Genomic DNA, 19,843 nt, shown 5'->3' on the forward strand with positions numbered 1-19,843 from the left:
AATGTTCAAGTCACTGAATATCACTTGGAGTACAGTTAAGTCACTCATTCTGAAATGGAAAGAATATGGCAGAGCTGTAAATCTGCCAGGATCAGGCCATCCTCAAAAACTGAGTGACTGTGCAAGAAGGGGATGAGTGAGGGAGGCCACCAAGAGACCTGTGATAACTCTAGAGAAATCACAACCTTCAGTGGCTGAGATGAGAGAGACTGTGTATACAACAACTGTTGCCCAGATGCATCACGTGTCAGAGCTTTATGGGAGAGTAGCAAAGAGAAAGCCATTGTTGAAAAAAGCTCTCATGAAATCTCACCTGGGGTTTGCCAGAAGACTCTGAAGTCAACTGGAAGAAGGTTCTATAGTCTGATGAAACAAAATTGACCATTTTGGCCATCAGATTAAACACTAAGTTTGGCGCAAGACAAACACCGCACAGCATCAGAAACACACCATCCCAGCATGGTGAGGCTGCATCATGCTGTGGGGCTGTTTCACTGCAGCAGGCCCTGAAAGGCTCATAAAAGTAGAGGGTAAAATGAATGCAGCCAAATACAGTGAAATCTTGGAGGAAAACTTAATTCAGTCTGCAAGTGAACTGTGACGTAGGAGAAAATTCATTTTCCAGCAGGAGAATAACTGCAAGTCACAGGAATGACTTAAAACCAAAGTTAATGTCCTGGAGTGGCCAAGTCAGAGTCAAGACCTCAATCCAATTGAGAATTTGTAACTGGACTTGAAAAGATCTGTTCACTCATGAACCGCATGCAATCTGCCAGAGCTTCAGCAGTTTTGTAAAGAAGAATGGGGAAAATTTTCAGTGTTAAGATGTGCAAAGCGGATAGAGACCTATCCATACAGAGCCAACGGTAATTACTGACAAAGGTGCATCAACTTGACTTGAAGGAGGTGAATACCAATGCAATTAAATTGTTTTGTGTTTTATATTTGCAATTAATTAGATCACTTTGGAAAGATCTGTTTTTCACTTTGACACCAGAGAGTCCATTCTGCTGATCAGTGTGGGAAAATAAAGCCAAATTAAATCCACTGTGAATCGACATTGCAAAACAATAAACATGAAAACCTCCAAAGGAGACTGAATACTTTTGGTGGCACTGTATCCACCCCTTCACCAGCACGTTATGCACAAATCCACCCTGCTCCTTTCCATTTTGCCGATTCCGTGTGGAACATTGGACATGTAGGAATGTCAAATTCCCAGTCGAAGTCTCTGTACCCATGTCCCTGCAATAGCTGGTAGATCAAACATATCCGTCAGTACACAATATGGAACAGATGGCAACCTGCCCTTCAGTCCACAATATCTGCACCAATCATAACAATGTTGAGACTTTATAAAGTACTGGTGAGGTCATACTGGAGTATTGTGGGCATTTGTGGGCCCTTTATCTTAGGAAGGATGAGCTGAAACTGGATGTGTTTCAAAGGAGATTCTCAAAATTGACTCCAGGATTAAACAGCATGGCATATGAAGAGCGTTTGATTGCTCTGGGCCTGTACTCACTGGAATTTAGGTCAATGAGGGCTGACCTAATTGAAACCTATGGAATGGTGAAAGGCCTTGATAAAGTGGATGTGCAGAGGATGGGAGTGTCTGAGACCAGAGGACGCAGCCTCAGAATAGAGCATCATCCTCGTAGAATGTGGAGATGAGGAATTTCTTTAGCCAGAGAGTGGTGAATCTGTGGAATTTGTTGCCTCGGGCAGCTATGGAGCGAAGACTTTATGTATATTTAAGGCAGAGGTTGGTAGATTCTTGATTGGTCAGATCATGAAGGGTTACGGGGAGAAGGCAGGAGATTGGGGCTTTGAGGGAAAATGGATTAGCCATGATGAAATGACGGAGCAGATTTGATGGGCCTAATGGCCTAATTCTGATCCTATATCTCAGAGTCTGTATCACCTCCTCAGAAACCTCAATCAGCTTTATCAAGTGTGATCTGCCTGCACAAAGCCATTGTGATTGTCGCTAAGCAGGCCAATCCTTTCCAAATGAGCATAAACCCTGTACCTCAATATCCTCCCCTGTAGCTTCTCCACCACTGAAATGAGGCTGCCTTGCCGATAGATCTCTAGATTCTTGTTATTTCCTTTTTTGATCAAAGCTGCAACATTTGCTACACTCCAGTACTGAGGGACCTCATATGTTGCAATTGAGGACACAGACAGACAGACATACTTTATTAATCCCGAGGGAAACTGGGTTTTGTTACAGTCGCACCAACCAAGAATAGTGTAGAAATATAGCAATATAAACCATAAATAATTAAATAATAATAAGTAAATTATGCCAAATGGAAATAAGTCGAGGACCAGCATATTGGCTCAGGGTGTCTGACACTCCGAGGGACGAGTTGTAAAGTTTGATGGCCACAGGCAGGAATGACTTCCTATGACGCTCAGTGTTGCATCTCGGTGGAATGAGTCTCTGGCTGAATGTACTCCTGTGCCTAACCAGTACATTATGCATTGGATGGGAGACATTGTCCAAGATGGCATGCAACTTGGACAGCATCTTCTTTTCATACACCACCTTCAGAGAGTCCAGTTCCACCCCCACAACATCACTGGCCTTACGAATGAGTTTGTTGATTCTGTTGGTGTCTGCTACCCTCAGCCTGCTGTCCCAGCACACAACAGCAAACATGATAGCACTGGCCACCACAGACTCATGGAACAGCCTCAGCATCGTCTAGCAGATGTTAAAGGACCTCAGTCTCCTCAGGAAATAGAGACGGCTCTGACCCTTCTTGTAGACAGCCTCACTGTTCTTTGACCAGTACAGTTTATTGTCAATTCGTATCCCCAGGTATTTGTAATCCTCCACCATGTCCACACTGACCCCTTGGATGGAAACAGGGGTCACCAGTGCCTTAGCCCTCTTCAGGTCCACCACCAGCTCTTTAGTCTTTTTAACATTAAGCTGCAGATGATTCTGCACGCACCATTTGACAAAGTTTCCCACCGTACACCTGTACTCCGCCTCATCTCCCTTGCTGATGCATCTAACTATGGCAGAGTCATCAGAAAACTTCTGAAGATGGCAAGACTTTGTGCAGTAGTTGAAGTCCGAGGTGTAGATGGTGAAGAGAAAGGGAGACAGGACAGTGCCCTGTGGAGCCCCAGTGCTGCTGACCACTCTGTCTGACACAGTGTTGCAAGCTCACGTACTGTGGTCTGCCAGTCAGGTAATCAATAATCTATGACACCAGGGAAGCATCCACCTGCATCACTGTCAGCTTCTCACCCAGCAGAGCAGGGTGGATGGTGTTGAACGCACTGGAGAAGTCAAAAAACATGACCCTCACAGTGCTCGCCGGCTTGTCCAGGCAGGCGGAGACACGGTTCAGCAGGTAGACGATGGCATCCTCATCTCCTAGTCGAGGCTGGTAGGCGAACTGGACGGGGTCTAAGTGTGGCCTAATCATAGGCCGGAGCTGCCCTAGAACAAGTCTCTCCAGGGTCTTCATGATGTGGGAGGTCAATGCCACCGGTCTGTAGTCATTGGAGCCACTGGGGCACGGCGTCTTCGGTACAGGGACGAGGCAGGTCATCTTCCATAGGCTCAGGTTGAAGACATGGTGAAGACAAGGTCTGTGAGGAGGGGTAGGAGGGGAGAGTGGAGTACGTGTTGATTGGGGGCCGAAAACAGATGAATCATGTGGGGGATGGGCAGGGGCCACAGTGTCAGATCTGTTGAAGAACAGGTTAAGTTTGTCGTCCCTGTCCACACTGCCTTCAGCTCCTCTGTTGCTAGTTTGCCGGAAACCTGTGATGGTCCTCATCCCACTACAGACCTCTCTCATGTTGTTCTGCTGGAGTTTCCACTCAAGCGTCCTGACGAAGGGTCTCGGTCCAAAACGTCGACGGTGATTCTTCCTACAGATGCTGCCTGGCCTGCTGTGTTCCACCAGCATTTTGTGTGTGTTTGAATTTCCAGCATCTGCAGATTTCCTCGTGCTTCCTCCTACACCTGTCTTTAGCCTCCCTGATCTTGGCTTTCAGGTCCCTCTGTATTGTCCTCAACTCCTCCCTATTTCCATCCCTAAATGCCCTCTTTTTAGCGTTCAGGTTGTCCTTAATGTCCTTTGTTACCCATGACTTGTTATTTGAATAACGAAGGACAGTTCTTGCCGGAACATTGCAGTCCACACAGAAGTTGATGTAACCAGTGATGCACTCTGTGAGCCCATCAATGTCCTCTCCATGAAAAATGTCACCTGATCTTAATAGCGTATTTAGTGACGTCGTTGAAGTTATCAATCACATCAAAGTAAAAGCCCTTAACTCACATCTGTTTGAGCAGCTTTGTGAAGAAATGGATACAGAGCACAAACGCCTTCTCTTTCACACTGAAGTCAGGTGGCTATCAAGATGGAGAGCCCTGGCCAAGGTTTTTGAGTTAAGAAAGCAGCTACAGAGATTTCTTTCAGGAAAAACGTCACCACTGGCAGCACACTTGACGAGGAGTGGATAGCAAAACTCGCTTATCTGTGTGACATCTTCAACCTGCTCAATGAACTCAATTTGTCACTTCAGGGGAGAATGACAACTATCCATGTCAGCGCGGGAAGATCAACTCCTCGAGCTTGCAAATGAGGATGGGCTGAAAAATATGTTTGACATAACATCTCTGCCGGCATTCTGGATCAAAGTCAAGGCTGAATATCCTGAGATAGCCACGAAAGCACTGAAAACGTTGCTTCCGTTTCCAACATCATATCTCTGTGAAGCCGGGTTTTCTGCAACGAATGCAGCAAAAACTAAATTGCGGAATAGACTGGATATAAGGAGCAAACATGAGGAAATCTGCAGATGCTGGAAGTTCAAACACACACAAAATGCTGGTAGAACACAGCAGGCCAGGCAGCATCTGTTAGGAGAAGCACTGTCGACGTTTCGGGCCGAGACCCTTCGTCAGGACATAAGGAACCCCTTTTGAGTATTGATGTCTCCCATCACCCCCCGATGAGACCGCCTTATTGCAGGGAAACAAGCCCTGGGCTCTTACTGATTCACCAATATTGGTGTGTTGCAATGATTTTATATGTTCATATGAGGAAAATATGCGCTTTGTGTTTAATATCCAAATGTTACTTAACATGTTATGATGCTATTGACTTATAAGTGCCCTATAATTGACTTATCACTATATGCATGGGAGGAAAATATGCACTGTGTGTTTAATATTAAATTCTTTAGATAAACCCTTTTAGAAATGAAATTGAGTGTATTAATTAGCCACTTATAAGTGACTTATAGTTTCACCTGTATTCTGGTATATATTAACAAACCTCCCCCCGCCAGCTGGTCCTCAAGAATATTGTCGATATTAAATGGGTCCGCGGTGCAAAAAAAGTTGGGGACCCCGAAATAGATCCTTGTCAAATCCCCAGCAATCTGCTCACTTGCTTCTTTCACTATTGTAGGATATATGCGTTCAGTTCTTGGAGTCTTATCCATCTTATTGCTTTTCAGACGTCCCAGCACATCCTCCTCCTCAATCTCAACACATCTCTGCACATTAGCATGTCTCGCTCTGTTTTCATTGACATTCAATTCCTTCTCCTCAGTAAATATTGACACAACGGACTCATTTAGTACCTCAGCCACTTCATCTAATTTCAACCACATCATTCCTCCTTTAATCTTGAGTGGACCTTTCCAGTCTCTGGTTATCCCTGTTTAACTAATATAAATCAAAAGGCCTTGGGATTATCTTTGATCCCACTCCACAAGGACAGTTTGAGGCCCCATTTGGCCTTTCCTATCACCAGCTTTAGCATTTCCCCGCTATCTTTATATTCCAAAGATACCCAGTCTGATTTTAGCTGCTTAAACCTTTCATATCCTTCTGACTAAATTCAGGATCTCTCCATTCATCCAAAGTTCCCTTACCTTACCATCCTTGTCCTTAATCCTTACAGGAACATGCTGATCCTGAACTCAGATCTGCTGGTCTTTAAACAACTCCCACATGTCAGATGTGGACTTGTCTGGCAGTGGCTGCTCCCAATCAATGCCCCTTGGCTTCTGTCTTACTCATAACTAACGGAAAAAATAAATTGTGATCGTCAGCTGGCCTGGCTCGTTTCCCTGAACTAATTCCCGTCTGTTCTCGCCTCTGGTGGGGCTCTGTACATAATGTTTCAAACATTCCTCGGAATCGCTGAAGAAATCTTGAGCATCTAAGCATTGATCAAGATCCAGTCAATTCTAGGGAAGATAAAGTCTCCCACTATGACAGTTCCGTTCTGCACCTCTCCATAAACATAAACCTCTGTGTTCCTCCACCTCCCGGTGGTTATTGGGGGTCAATACTATAATCCAATCCGTGTGACTGTAGATTGCCTCTGTAAGTGAGCCCTCCAGTTTGCTGTGACATTCCCAGTGGGGTAACCTCTGCATCTTATAACCCCCCCTCCCCCCCACTCACATGTAAAACAATGAAACCTAGAGATGTTGAGCTCCTCTCCTTGGACCCGTCTCACCTTTCCCTCGGGACCTCAATGATCCTCGTACCTAAAGCCCTCACCCACCTCACACCAGCTCCTCAGCCACCTCTTTACCTGGGCTTTAGAAGGCGGCAACGTGCGCTCTGTATATCCTTCTATCTGCCTATGTATCCTGTTCCTTTATGTGACCAGACTTTCATTTCCCTCGCGACCCAGAGGAACAATTGTTCTGATGAATTAACCCTCTCATCACAGGAAGTGACTGCACCCTCGCCCACCAACTGCTGTGTGTGAGGACGCTGGCACTGGTCATGGGGCCGGGGAGGGACAGACCGAGGTCCTCGGGGATTTGCGGAATGGAAAAGCACTTCCTGGTAATTTAAAGCAGGAGAATCAGCAAATTTCCAGAAATCTTCCAGTCTGTACATGTTTCATGCCATCTTGGACAGTGACTCCCATCCACTCCATAATGTACTGGTTAGGCACAGGAGTACATTCAGCCAGAGACTCATTCCACCGAGATGCAACACTGAGTGTCATAGGAAGTCATTCCTGCCTGTGGCCATCAAACTTTACAACTCGTCCCTCGGAGTGTCAGACAACCTGAGCCAATAGGCTAGTCCTGGACTTATTTCCAGTTGGCATAATTTACTTATTATTATTTAATTATTTATGGTTTATATTGCTATTTTTCTACACTATTCTTGGTTGGTGCGACTGTAACGAAACCCAATTTCCCCCGGGATCAATAAAGTATGTCTCTCTGTCTGTCTAGAGTGGATGTGGAGGGGATGTTTCCTATAGTGGGGAAGTCTAGGATCAGAGGACACAGATGGAGCTGGAGCGCTTTGTGTCGGATAAACCGTTGGAAATTGGCGGGTGTGGTAAAGTGAAGGCGGAGCTGGACGATGAGAGGCCGCTCTCGGCTCTGTCCGTCACTCTGACTCTGTCTCCTCGCCTCCCCGCCTCTGTCTCTCTGCGCGTTTCTCGGGCAGGTCGGGGCGCTGTGTATAAAAGGAGACAGCAGCAGTCGGTTTGTCACTGAGCAGCGACCTGAGTGAAGCAGCATCATGTCCGGCAGAGGGAAAGGAGGCAAAGGACTGGGCAAAGGCGGAGCCAAGCGGCACCGTAAAGTGCTCCGTGATAACATCCAGGGCATCACCAAACCGGCCATCCGCCGTCTGGCTCGCCGTGGCGGCGTCAAGCGGATCTCGGGTCTAATCTACGAGGAGACCCGCGGGGTGCTGAAGGTTTTCCTGGAGAATGTGATCCGGGATGCGGTCACCTACACTGAACACGCCAAGCGCAAGACGGTCACTGCCATGGATGTGGTGTACGCTCTGAAACGCCAGGGCCGCACTCTCTATGGCTTCGGCGGCTGAAAAACTCCCACTTCCTCCCGAGAACACAAAGGCTCTTCTAAGAGCCACCCACCGCCTCACAGAGGGAGCCGTGTCTATAAGATTTTAATTATTTTTTGTCGATATATTAATCTGGTTTCATTTGAAATAGATTAATCATTCCGCTTCAAAAATATATAGCTACGATTGTACCTTTCCAGGCGGTGATTACCGTAAATTCTGGATGCATTTATATCGATCTTAATCATTCTGTCCATCTCGGACAGAAATCAGTTAAGTCGTTCAGAGAGTCGATTCCGTAATCATGCATTCAAATCTTAACTGAGGGAATTAGATATTAAATGAAACTGAAAATCCATGATCCGTGATAGAATTACTTGTAAATAAAAAGTTATCAAGCTGGGTGCTCTGAAATTGGCGGGCGGTTTGAAATTAATCGGGCGCCAATCACAGTGCATTCCGATTGGATGAAGTCCGACCGCCAGCTAACAATTTCCCACTTTGTCGAAAATTGTTATTCGCCGCCAGTCTGCATGAAAGCAATAAACCAATCGTAGCAATGAGATCCTTTAATAGACAGTCGCTGTTCATCCAATCATAAGCGGTGGGACGGCCCTTCCCAGCTTTATAAAACCCTGTTTTGGAGCACGTTTCGTCTATCTTGTTCCTGTATTTCTGCCTGTCTTCTCACTCCCGAAGCAGAATGGCCCGCACCAAGCAGACAGCGCGCAAATCGACTGGAGGAAAAGCTCCTCGCAAACAGTTGGCGACCAAAGCGGCGCGGAAGAGCGCTCCTGCCACCGGCGGAGTGAAGAAGCCTCATCGCTACCGGCCCGGCACCGTGGCTCTGAGGGAGATCCGGCGCTACCAGAAATCCACCGAGCTGCTCATCCGCAAACTTCCCTTCCAGCGCCTGGTGCGGGAGATCGCTCAGGACTTCAAAACCGATCTGCGTTTCCAGAGCTCGGCCGTCATGGCCCTGCAGGAGGCAAGTGAGGCTTACCTGGTCGGGCTCTTTGAGGATACTAACCTGTGCGCCATCCACGCCAAGCGAGTCACCATTATGCCCAAGGACATCCAGTTGGCCCGCCGCATCCGCGGGGAGCGCGCCTAAGCCCAGCCTACACACCGAACACCAGAAAAGGCTCTTTTAAGAGCCACTACCACGGCAAAGGAAAGGGCTGTAGCTTGCTGATCATTATTGTAGTAGCGATCTGCCTTCCCGATCGGTTTTGCTCTAATTGACCCCGAGCATCAGTTCTGTGCAGACAGGGTAATTCAGCGAGGGACAGGAGATAATAGACAATGGACAGTAGGTGCAGGAGTAGGCCATTCGGCCCTTCTAGCCAGCTCCGCCATTCACTGATCATGGCTTATCATACACAATCAGTACCCCGTTCCTGCCCTCTCCCCATATCCCGTGACCCCGCTATCTATAAGAGCTCTAACTAACTCTCTCTTGAATGCATCCAGAGATTAACGCGCTTCCCTCCCTGTCAGGGTCTCATCTGGCCCTTCACTTCTCCCACAAACCTGTCATGTACAGCTGGTGCGGCTGTTACCGTTTTGTTTGCTTTGGACATGGGGATACGTTCGTGCCCGCTGTGCTTGGAGTGGGAGCATGCCGACGCGAGGGGTACAGTGGGGGATTTCGGGGGGTGGTGACTACCAGGAAATAGTGATTTTTTACATTAGATTTCACTCTCTTGTACATTTTTGGTATTGGTGTTTTGTGTAAATTAATTATGTAGTTTTGTAGCTGGGGCCTGAATGAAGGTCAGTCGGCAATGCCACCGGGTAGTTTATCACATATCCTCCCGCTGCAGTCCGTCCCCAGAGACGGATCCCTCTCTCAACACGCCCCCTCCCCTCTCGCATAGGTTTCAGCAGTTCCCAATCAACTCAGCTGAATCTCCGCTGGTGTCAATGTCTCAGTCACTCTCTTCCGGATCGGAGAAGGAATTGGGCCTGAAACTGCCCACATCCCATATCTCCCAATCTCAGCTCGGGCATCCACGTCTCATTTCAGACACTGAGACGGCACGGCCGCACCAAATGTCAGAGGTACCGGTAATCTCGGGTTCCATGTGAGAAGTTCCCCCGGAAAACTCAATCGGACCCGGCGCGGGAATCACAACACTCTGAATCAGCTCTTTTCTGAGATGTGGGTGGCTCTGAGAAGAGCCGTTGGGTTCAGATACACACAAATGGTGTATTCTCAATTCACTTTTTGACTGCTGTCTTCCTGGGTTTCGCGGATTTCGACTTCGGCTTCTTGGCCGCCTTCGTCTTCGGGGCTGCGGCTTTCTTGGGGCTCTTGGGCTTCGGCGCCGCTTTCTTAGCCGCGGGTTTCTTAGCCGCTGGTTTCTTAGCTGCCGCTTTCTTAGCTGTTGGTTTCTTACCTCCCACTTTCTTAGCCGCGGGTTTCTTGGCGCCAAGCTTCTTACTGGGAGATTTCTTGGTGGCAGATTTCTTTGCCGCTGGCTTGTTCGCTTTCTTCACCACCTTCACGGCAGTTTTTCCTTTACCGGATTTAAAGGATCCCGAAATACCCGAGCCCTTGGCCTGAACCAAGGAGCCGCTTTCCAGTTTCCTCTTGATGCTCATTTTGATCTGGGGGCGAAGTTTCACCACATCGACACCGCTGTCGGCCAGAGCCTTAATGATGGCCGTACCGGACATACCCTTCCTATCGCGACAACCCGCCACGATCTTATCGATCTGTTCGCCCAGCGAGGGACCGGTTGGTTTGCTCCGGGCAGCCGCCTTCTTCTTGGGAGTCGTCTTTGCGGCGGCGGGTGCGGCTGGAGGAGCCGTTTCGGCGGGTGCTGTCTCGGTCATGTCGGCGACTCTGGTAAATCCTTCTCACAATCAGAATTGAATGAGAAATGAAGCGAAAGGCGGCGGCACAGAGCAATTTAAAGGCAGCGAGCGGACGGGGCGGAGACATCCTGCTGTCTGCTCCCGGCGGCTTCATTTTTCTGTGTTTCTCTTTCCTCAAAAACTCGCCGATTCCAATTCAAATCGGACGCTGCGGAGACTCAGACTAGTCCCTGTCCGTCCCTGAGACCGGAATGTTCGCTGGAAAGAAAGTTTAATCGGGATTAAAGGCAGCGCTTTCTATTTTAACCCGTTTCCTTACTGCATTGCCGCGTTCGCTCTCCCGATCATTGACCTGTTCTCTGCTTTATGGCTGAAATATTTAATCTAATTAAAACTTTGCGGTTAATTCCCTCTTCGGGACTGAGCTGGGGAGTGGGGCGCTTCAGTAACAGAAAAATCTTTTCATTTTCTACAGGAGGCGCTGAGAAATCCTACGATGCTTTCGGACCCACAAACACAGTGACTCTGGTCTGAGCCGCCCGCCCCTTTAACTCACTCTCTCTGACACAATACACACTCAATGCTGGTGGAAATCAACAAGTCAGGCAGCATCAATGGTGGGAATATACAGCCCACTTTCGGACTGAGACCTTTCATCAGGTCTCTGGTGGGAGATGCTGCCTGACTAGCCGGGTTCCTCCAGCATTTTGTCCGCGTTGTTCGCCATTCCCAGAATCTCTTGGTGTTCTGCTGACACAATGTTCACATCTGCACCTTTATCGCATTGTACTGCTGTCAAAATAAAATGACAGATTCCTTGTCATATAACACGGTGATAAATGATTCTGATTCCAAGGAATAAAGGACAACGGACATTGTCTGACCAACCTCTCTGTGTAATTGAGAACCTCAGGTCCGGGAAACATCCTTGGAAATCTTTTCTACACTCTCCCCAGTTTAACCACCTTTCCTAAAACGGTGACAAGAGCTGTACACAATACAAGTGTGGCCTCCAGTCACTTACACAACTGTAACATAATATCCCAACTGATATACTCAGTCCCCTGACTAATGAAGACCAGCATGTTAAACCCGTTCTTCATCACCCTGTCTACCAGTGACACCACTTTCAATGAACTGTGTGTGAGAGATTTACCCCTAAATCTCTCCGGCCCATTACACTCCCTAATGACCGATCATTCATAGTGTAAGTTCTACACTGGTTTGACTTTTGCAGTTTTGGTCAATAAATTTGAGGAAGGACATTCTTGCTATTGAGGGAGTGCAGCGTAGGTTCACAAAGTTAATTCCAGGAATGGCGGGACTGTCATATGTTGAAAGATTGGAGCGACTGGGCTTGTATACACGGGAATATAGAAGGATGAGAGGGGATCTGATTGAAACATATAAGATTATTAAGAGATTGGATACACTGAAGGCAGGAAGCATGTTCCCGCTGATGGGTGAGTCCAGAACTAGAGGCCACAGTTTAAGAATAAGTGGTAGGCCATTTAGAACAGAGATGCGGAAAAACTTTTTCACCCAGAGAGTGGTGGATATATGTAATGCTCTGCCCCAGAAGGCAGTGGAGGCCAAGTCTCTGGATGCTTTCAAGAGAGAGTTAGATAGAGCTCTTATAGATAGCGGGGTCAAGGGATATGGGAAGAGGGCAGGAATGGGGTACTGATTGTGCATGATCAGCCATGATCACAGTGAATGGCGGTGCTGGCGAGAAAGGCCGAATGGCCTACTCCTGCACCTACTCTCTATTGTCTATTGCAATGTGCACTGCCTCACCATTGAAATGCATTTATCACGCTGTGCTTAGTTATCAAGATTGCCCAGTTAAATAAGAAATACAGAATAAACTGAACAGTGTAAAAGAGGATCAGGGAGCGATGTGATTCCAAAGGTGAGAATGGAAAACCTGAAACCTAATCCATTCTTGCCTCTTTTTACTCTTTAAATATCTGAAAGAAATCCTTATTCCCCTTTATACTATTGGCCAGTTACTTTAATTATTCATCTGTACTCTCCATATTGCTATTTAGTTACATTCTGTTCTTTTGAAGTCCACTAATCCTTTAGCTTCCCACTAACTTTTGTGATATTCTCTGCTCTCTCATGTTCCTTTATGCTGCCTTTGTCTTCCGTTGTTGCTGATGGTTGCCTCATTCTCCCTTTTGAATATTGTTTCTGCTGAGGGATGAACTGATCCTGCATCTGCCAAATTACTCCTGGAAACTGAAGCTTTTCATACAAAGGTAATCTGGTTAATGCTGGGGAAATCAAAATGCCCGACTGCTGTAAGCCTGTTCCCATTACACCTCTGTGTGATTTACCAACATGTCTGCTCCACAATACCTGAGCCTATTGGGAGGCCAGCAGTGTAATCCCATCAAAATCACCATTCATCATTTTATTTAAAACCTCTACTTACAAGGCCTCATCGAATCCCTCACTTATTACTGTAGTGTTAGTCTCCCCAATCAAACATGCAACATCCCCCCACCTGTCAGGTAGCCTTTAAATGTTTCCCCTTCACCTTAAACAATTGTCCTGTAAATTTATGCTTCCCTACCCTGACACAAAGAGTGATTGCCTAATTATTTTGGAAACCTTTGGATGGTCACCAGACAGCTCCTTAATCTCTCTGGTGAGATAGAGGGTCCCAGTCTGTCCAAACTTCTGCTAATAATTCAAATCCTCCAGTGTCAGTAACACCCTCATCAAACTTCCCTCCACACTTTCCAGCTTCATGACATCTTTCCTGTAGCTGGGTGACTAGAACTGTGCACAATACAGTGCAATCTCACTTTGATGATTACAGTTGTCATATGACATCCCAAATCCTGTAACTCAGTTCCCTGACCAATGAAGACAAATAGGCCAAACATCATCTTCACCATCCTGACTACCTGTGTTGTCACTTTCAATGAATGATGTTCCTGTATTCCATGGACACTCTGCCAGCAATACTCTCCAAGGAACAAGAATTTACTGTGCAGGTCCTTCCCTGGTTGGATTTCTCAAAATGCAAGAGTTCATACTTGTCCACATCAACATCCATCTGCCATTCTTAGGCCGACTTCCCCAGGTCATCTCGATCCCATTGTACTCTCAAAGAATCTTCATTCTCTACTTTACCACCAACATTGCTGTCATCTGCAACCTGACTATTCACATTCACAACAATGTCAGAGAAACTGTTCACATTGATGACAAATGACAGTACCAGAACCGATCCCTGTGAACGTCACTGGTCAGAGGCCTCCAACCTGAATGACAAGCTGCCACGAACACCCTCTCTCTCCTTCCGCCAAGACAATTTTGTGACACTGACATTAGGCAGAATCTTGTCTGGCATCCTTTCTGCTACAAATGTGTAATACAGAGGAAATAAAGAATAAAGAAAAACATATCTTCCTACAGCCTACACCTCTCAGAAGTGCCGAAGCCTCAACTCCCCACTCCAATTTCTGGCCCACTCATTGAATGTCCGCTCTGTTAAAATCTAACTTCTTTTTATTGGATCTTGGTAAGTGCATAACTATGCACAATCAAATGCCAAATGCCCATGTTCACTTCATTTAAACTCCCTCTGCCTTTGCATAATCATATGACTGTGGCACACAAAATTGTGAATGCAGGAAACCAAAGTACATGCCTGCACTGTTCCACAAGGCCACAAATGATAAAATAAACAAAACACGTATAACAAACACTAGAATCCCTAACTGAGAGGAGTGGAGATGCTGTATGACCAAAAAGATTTAAAGAGAAGCAAGATAAATGTTAATAAAATCAGGGAATTGGGATTGACATACAAGAGGCAGATCAGCCTTTGCATGGAATTGTGGGTGAGGGACTAAGAGAGAACACACTGGAGGGTTTATCCAGTGAGACAGTGTGAATAGAGCTCAGGATAAGAGAGGTGCATTCACTGACGGAGTTGTGCTACAGGCCTCCCAAATGCCAGCAGGAGGTAAAGAAACTGAAATGTAGCAGGGAATGAAAGATGTAAAAACAACAGGGTCATTGTAGAGGGCGACTAATTTCCCCAATGTTGACTGGGACTCCCTTAGACTCAGGGGCTTAGATATCACTGCATATGTTAGAAGAATACTGGGATGTTTGAGAAACCTTATTGAATTTTTTGAAGTAGTTACGAGGAATGTTGACGAGGGTAAGGCAGTGGATGTAGTCTATATGGACTTCAGCAAGGCCTTTGACAAAGTTCCACATGGAAGGTTAGTTAAGAAGGTTCAGTCGTTAGGTATTAATGCTGGAGTAATAAAATGGATTCAACAGTGGCTAGATGGGAGATGCCAGAGAGTAGTAGTGGATAATTGTATATCGGGATGGAGGCCGGTGACTAGCGGGGTGCCTCAGGGATCTGTTTTGGGCCCAATGTTGTTTGTAATATACATAAATGATCTGGATGATGGGGTGGTAAATTGGATTAGTAAGTATGCTGATGATACTAAGGTAGGAGGTGTTGTGGATAATGAGGTGGGTTTTCAAAGCTTGCAGGGAGATTTATGCCGGTTAGAAAAATGGGCTGAACGTTGGCAGATAGAGTTTAATGCTGAGAAGTGTGAGGTTCTACATTTTGGCAGGAATAATCCAAATAGAACATACAGGGTAAATGGTAGGGCATTGAGGAATGCAGTGGAACAGAGAGATCTAGGAATAACAGTGCATAGTTCCCTGAAGGTGGAGTCTCATGTAGATAGGGTGGTGAAGAAGGCTTTTGGAACGCTGGCCTTTATAAATCAGAGCATTGAGTACAGAAGTTGGGATGTAATGTTACAATTGTACAAGGCATTGGTAAGGCCAAATTTGGAATATTGTGTACAGTTCTGGTCACCGAATTATAGGAAAGATATCAATAAATTAGAGAGAGTGCAGAGACGATTTACTAGGATGTTACCTGGGTTTCAGCACTTAAGTTACAGAGAAAGGTTGAACAAGTTAGGTCTCTATTCATTGGAGCATAGAAGGTTGAGGGGGGATTTGATCGAGGTATTTAAAATGTTGAGAGGGATAGATAGAGTTGAGGTGAATAGGCTGTTTCCATTGAGAGTAGGGGAGATTCAAACGAGAGGACATGATTTGAGAGTTAGGGGGCAAAAGTTTAAGGGAAACACGAGGGGGTATTTCTTTACTCAGAGAGTGATAGCTGTGTGGAATGAGCTTCCTGTAGAAGTAGTAGAGGCCAGTTCAGTTGTGTCATTTAAGGTAAAATTGGATAGGTATATGGACAGGAAAGGAGTGGAGGGTTATGGGCTGAGTGCGGGTAGGTGGGACTAGGTGAGATTAAGAGTTCGGCACGGACTAGGAGGGCCGGAATGTCCTGTTTCCGTGCTGTGATTGTTATATGGTTTGATAATCTGTGCCTGTACTCACAGGAATCTAGAAGAATGAGGGAGAATCGTATAGAAACACATTGAATGTTGAAAAGCCTAGATAGCTTTGATATGAGAGGACGTTTCCAATAATGGAGGAATCTAGAAGCAGACCACACCCTCAATACAAAGATGCCCCTCTAGAATAGAGATGAGAAATTTCTTTAGTCAGAAGGTGATCAATCAATGCGTTTCTTTGGCATGAAGACAGTCAGTAGGGTCTCTTTCGCAAAATGTTCATTTATATTCAGAGGCCTGGGTGGACGAGTTTTTTTCAGTAAATACGGTCGGTTCCACAGGGTAAACGTACCTTTGTAGACAGACAGAGACCTGTATAGCTGTACCGCGGAGAGCATTCTGACAGGCTGCATCTGTCTGGTGTGGAGGGGCTACTGCACAGCACCGAAAGAAGCTGCTGATAGTACCCAGGACATCTTTAGGGAGCGGTGCTCATAAAGGCAGCGTCCATTATTAAAGACCTCCAACACCCAGGGCATGCCCTTTTCTCACTGTTACCGTCAGGCAGGAGATACAGAAGCCTGAAGGCACACACTCAGCCATTCAGGAACAGCTTCTTCCCCTCTGCCATCCGATTCCTAAATGGACATTGAAGCTTTGGATAATACCTCACTTTTCCAATATACAGTTTCTCTGACTTTGCACATTTTAAAAATAGTGTATTCAGTATACGTAACTAATTTACTTGTTTTTCCATTATGTGTTATTTTATTTATTATTATTTTTCTCTCTCTGCTAGATTATGTATTGCATTGAACTGCTGCTGCTAAGTTAACAAATTTCACGTCACATGCCGGTGATAATAAACTTGATTCTGAAATGTAAAACGCAAATGTTGTTTTTCTGTGAGGCGATGGGAATCGCTCATGAAGCAACGAACAGGCGATGTTCCCGCCTTCTGCACACCGGAACGGTCCGGGGTCAACCCGCAATGTGGAACCCAGACAACGCGGTTCTGGGTGATGAAGAGCGGAGTCGTTCAGTGGTCGGAGATTAAATTCTCCCTCTCGGGGCTGACTCCGGAAGTTCATTTCACGACTCTGCGCCTAGTGAACCCGCTGACTCTCTGCAAGGGGAGAGAGCTACATTCGGTCGGCTGAGAGGGGAAAACGAGCCGGTTTCCTGCAGATTTATATTGGTTTATCTGCCGGAAGAAACATGTCGAGACATTGACAGATGCAGGATATCAAACGGACGGAAAACACCCGCCGCTCAGCCCTTCCACAGACATTGTGATTGGCTCTGAAAAGAGCCTTTGGGTAAATAGATTCAGCTTACGTCGCTTCACTTACTGGCAGCGCCGGTTTTCTTGGGCAACAGGACGGCCTGGATGTTGGGTAACACACCGCCCTGAGCGATAGTCACCCCTCCCAGCAGCTTGTTCAGCTCCTCGTCGTTGCGGACGGCCAGCTGCAGGTGTCGGGGGATGATGCGGGTCTTCTTATTGTCCCGGGCCGCGTTACCGGCCAATTCGAGGATTTCGGCCGTCAGATACTCGAGCACAGCAGCCAGATAGACCGGGGCTCCGGCACCCACCCGCTCAGCATAGTTGCCCTTTCTCAGGAGTCTGTGAACCCGGCCGACCGGGAACTGCAGTCCAGCCCGAGACGAGCGAGATTTGGCCTTGGACCGAGCTTTGCCAGCGCCGCCTTTTCCACGTCCAGACATTTCCACAATCACAGTCCTACTCAAGCGAGAATGAAGGAATGTTCATACAGCCCAAACTCGCCTTTTTTATACCCTCTTTGAGAATGCAAACTGAATGTTTGTGATTGGTGTGATCCTGCTTATTCTCATTGGTGAAGTGAAATGCTCCAATCGAAGAGCTGGTTAATCACCAATCAGCAGTCCGTAAAGGTAGAAGCGCGGAAAATAACCGTCTCCTCCCCAAAGTGCACTGAAATCTGGAAGAAAGCCCGCCAAAAAATAAATCTATTGTTCAAATTTAATTTCAAGTTAAATAATTGCAGTTCTGTTTTAAGATTGGGTCTTCGCATTTCCCTCTGTTACTGAAACCGGGCACATTTGATTTAAGTGTAGTTGATATTGGAGTGTCTGGGAACTCAATTCTCTAATTTATGACAACCCGTAACGGAACCGAATAAAACGGACCCTCAGCTTCTGCCCGCGGTCGGTCTCTGTGCGAACGTTATCAGGTTCTGGAAAACAACTCTTCTCAAACTTTGACCAGAGTATAGTCTGCAATTTTATAAAGTTATTATATGAAAGAGCCATCAGAAGGAAATCTGCAGATGCTGGAAATTCAAACAACACACACAAAATGCTGGTGGAACACAGCAGGCCAGGCAACATCTATAAGAAGCAGTGTCGACGCTTCTCCATATGAAAGAGCCATGATGTCTTTCAGGCTCGAGTTGAAATGAGATTCAGGAGTTACCCAACTGGAACCAATAAACTCCAGAAGCCACAAATAAAACAACGGCAGCAATCCTCCGCTTGGCATGGATACCGAGTGGGACGGACTGATGGGGAAGCGTGGGGGGGGGTAACAATTCCTTGTCAGTTCAGTGGGAGCTTACTAAAACCGCGATTTAGCTGTTGTAAAAGTCACCAGACATAAAGTATGTGTAATTTATTACCTAAATGCTCGTACAACTCTTTCATTGAAATTGTGAGTGGCTCTTAAAAGAGCCGTTTTGTTTTCGATCATCTCACTGGGGAGATTTACTTGGAGCTGGTGTACTTGGTCACCGCCTTTGTCCCTTCGGACACGGCGTGCTTGGCCAGCTCCCCGGGCAGCAGCAGGCGCACGGCGGTCTGGATCTCCCGGGAGCTGATGGTCGACCGCTTGTTGTAATGGGCCAGGCGGGAAGCCTCACCCGCGATGCGCTCGAAAATATCGCTCACGAATGAATTCATGATGCTCATGGCCTTGGAGGAGATGCCGGTGTCGGGGTGAACCTGCTTCATCACTTTGTAGATGTAGATGGCGTAACTCTCCTTCCTCGACCTCTTGCGCTTCTTGCCAGACTTGCTCGCCGGTTTGGCCAGAGCTTTCTTGGCGCCCTTCTTGGGAGCGGGTTTCGGTGGATCAGGCATTTCCTCGTCAGTTTCAAACACAATAATAAGCAGAAGCTGTTTGGAGCGCGGAATAAATAGCCAGCGCCCAAAGGGGTATGTTAATGAGGATGGGAATGCCGAGCATTTCCATTGGCTGTTTGGAGAAATGCATCACCAATCAGAACGCTGGGGGATGGGAAGTGGCGCCAATGTGTGGCGGTTACCGCTGTCGTTTAATGCGGGAGGAAGTACAGAAGGGCAGAGACAGGCGGGGGTGCGGCCTGAAACTGAAAAGGGAAACGCAAATATCAAAAGCAGAATGAAAATAAAATCAAATGAAATATTGTGAAAATAAACACTAAGAGGTTCAGTTCATGACACAGGGCAGCAGGAGAGCGAAGGAGAGATTTGGACATTTCAATGAAAAGTTCAAATCGAGTTTATTTACGCACAGGTGAGAGGAACAACGGATTTGTAGCAGTATCACAGACACATTGCATCAGACACAACATTGACATAAACACTGGAATTAAATAAGAATTATACCAAAATATTCAAATAGACAGAGGACTATCAGTGGGAGAATCGCCCCTCTTGTGCTTCTTCATCTTGTCACTCTCGACTCAGTGTCACGCAACGCTGCCACTTTGATCCGGCCCATGTCTTCATTCACCAGGCCCAACACATGCCTTTATTGGATCTTCCTCCTCCTGACACTCGTCATCGGGTTTGTGGG

The 19,843-nt window shown here is 46.6% G+C and overlaps 5 protein-coding genes across 6 annotated transcripts in view; 2 read left to right on the plus strand and 3 right to left on the minus strand.

Moving 5' to 3' along the window:
* LOC140717775 (uncharacterized) overlaps window positions 1-17,790 on the minus strand; it is a 55,417-nt gene extending 37,627 nt beyond the window's left edge. The window contains exon 1 of the mRNA XM_073031493.1: window positions 17,375-17,790. Within this exon, the coding sequence (XP_072887594.1) occupies window positions 17,375-17,754 (380 nt within the window). The 5' untranslated portion in view covers window positions 17,755-17,790. The remainder of the gene's footprint in view (window positions 1-17,374) is intronic.
* The window catches only part of LOC140717767 (histone H4), a 95,596-nt gene that overhangs the window by 69,167 nt on the left and 6,586 nt on the right, over window positions 1-19,843 (plus strand). The window contains exon 4 of one of the 2 annotated variants that reach the window (XM_073031486.1): window positions 7,472-7,907. The exons of the other annotated variant lie outside the window; for it this stretch is intronic. Within the exon in view, the coding sequence (XP_072887587.1) occupies window positions 7,547-7,858 (312 nt within the window). The 5' untranslated portion in view covers window positions 7,472-7,546 and the 3' untranslated portion in view covers window positions 7,859-7,907. Of the gene's footprint in view, window positions 1-7,471; window positions 7,908-19,843 lie in introns of those variants that run through there. 2 annotated transcript variants of the gene reach the window in all.
* On the plus strand, window positions 8,456-8,980 carry LOC140717525 (histone H3). Its single transcript, XM_073031100.1, has one exon. The coding sequence runs from the start codon at window positions 8,541-8,543 to the stop codon at window positions 8,949-8,951; it is 411 nt and encodes a 136-aa protein (XP_072887201.1). The 5' UTR covers window positions 8,456-8,540; the 3' UTR covers window positions 8,952-8,980.
* On the minus strand, window positions 9,320-10,720 carry LOC140717526 (histone H1-like). Its single transcript, XM_073031101.1, has one exon. The coding sequence runs from the start codon at window positions 10,676-10,678 to the stop codon at window positions 10,061-10,063; it is 618 nt and encodes a 205-aa protein (XP_072887202.1). The 5' UTR covers window positions 10,679-10,720; the 3' UTR covers window positions 9,320-10,060.
* On the minus strand, window positions 18,732-19,169 carry LOC140717766 (histone H2B-like). Its single transcript, XM_073031484.1, has one exon. The coding sequence runs from the start codon at window positions 19,144-19,146 to the stop codon at window positions 18,772-18,774; it is 375 nt and encodes a 124-aa protein (XP_072887585.1). The 5' UTR covers window positions 19,147-19,169; the 3' UTR covers window positions 18,732-18,771.

The sequence above is a fragment of the Hemitrygon akajei genome, chromosome 28 (assembly GCF_048418815.1).
Source record: "Hemitrygon akajei chromosome 28, sHemAka1.3, whole genome shotgun sequence".
Lineage (NCBI taxonomy): Eukaryota > Metazoa > Chordata > Chondrichthyes > Myliobatiformes > Dasyatidae > Hemitrygon > Hemitrygon akajei.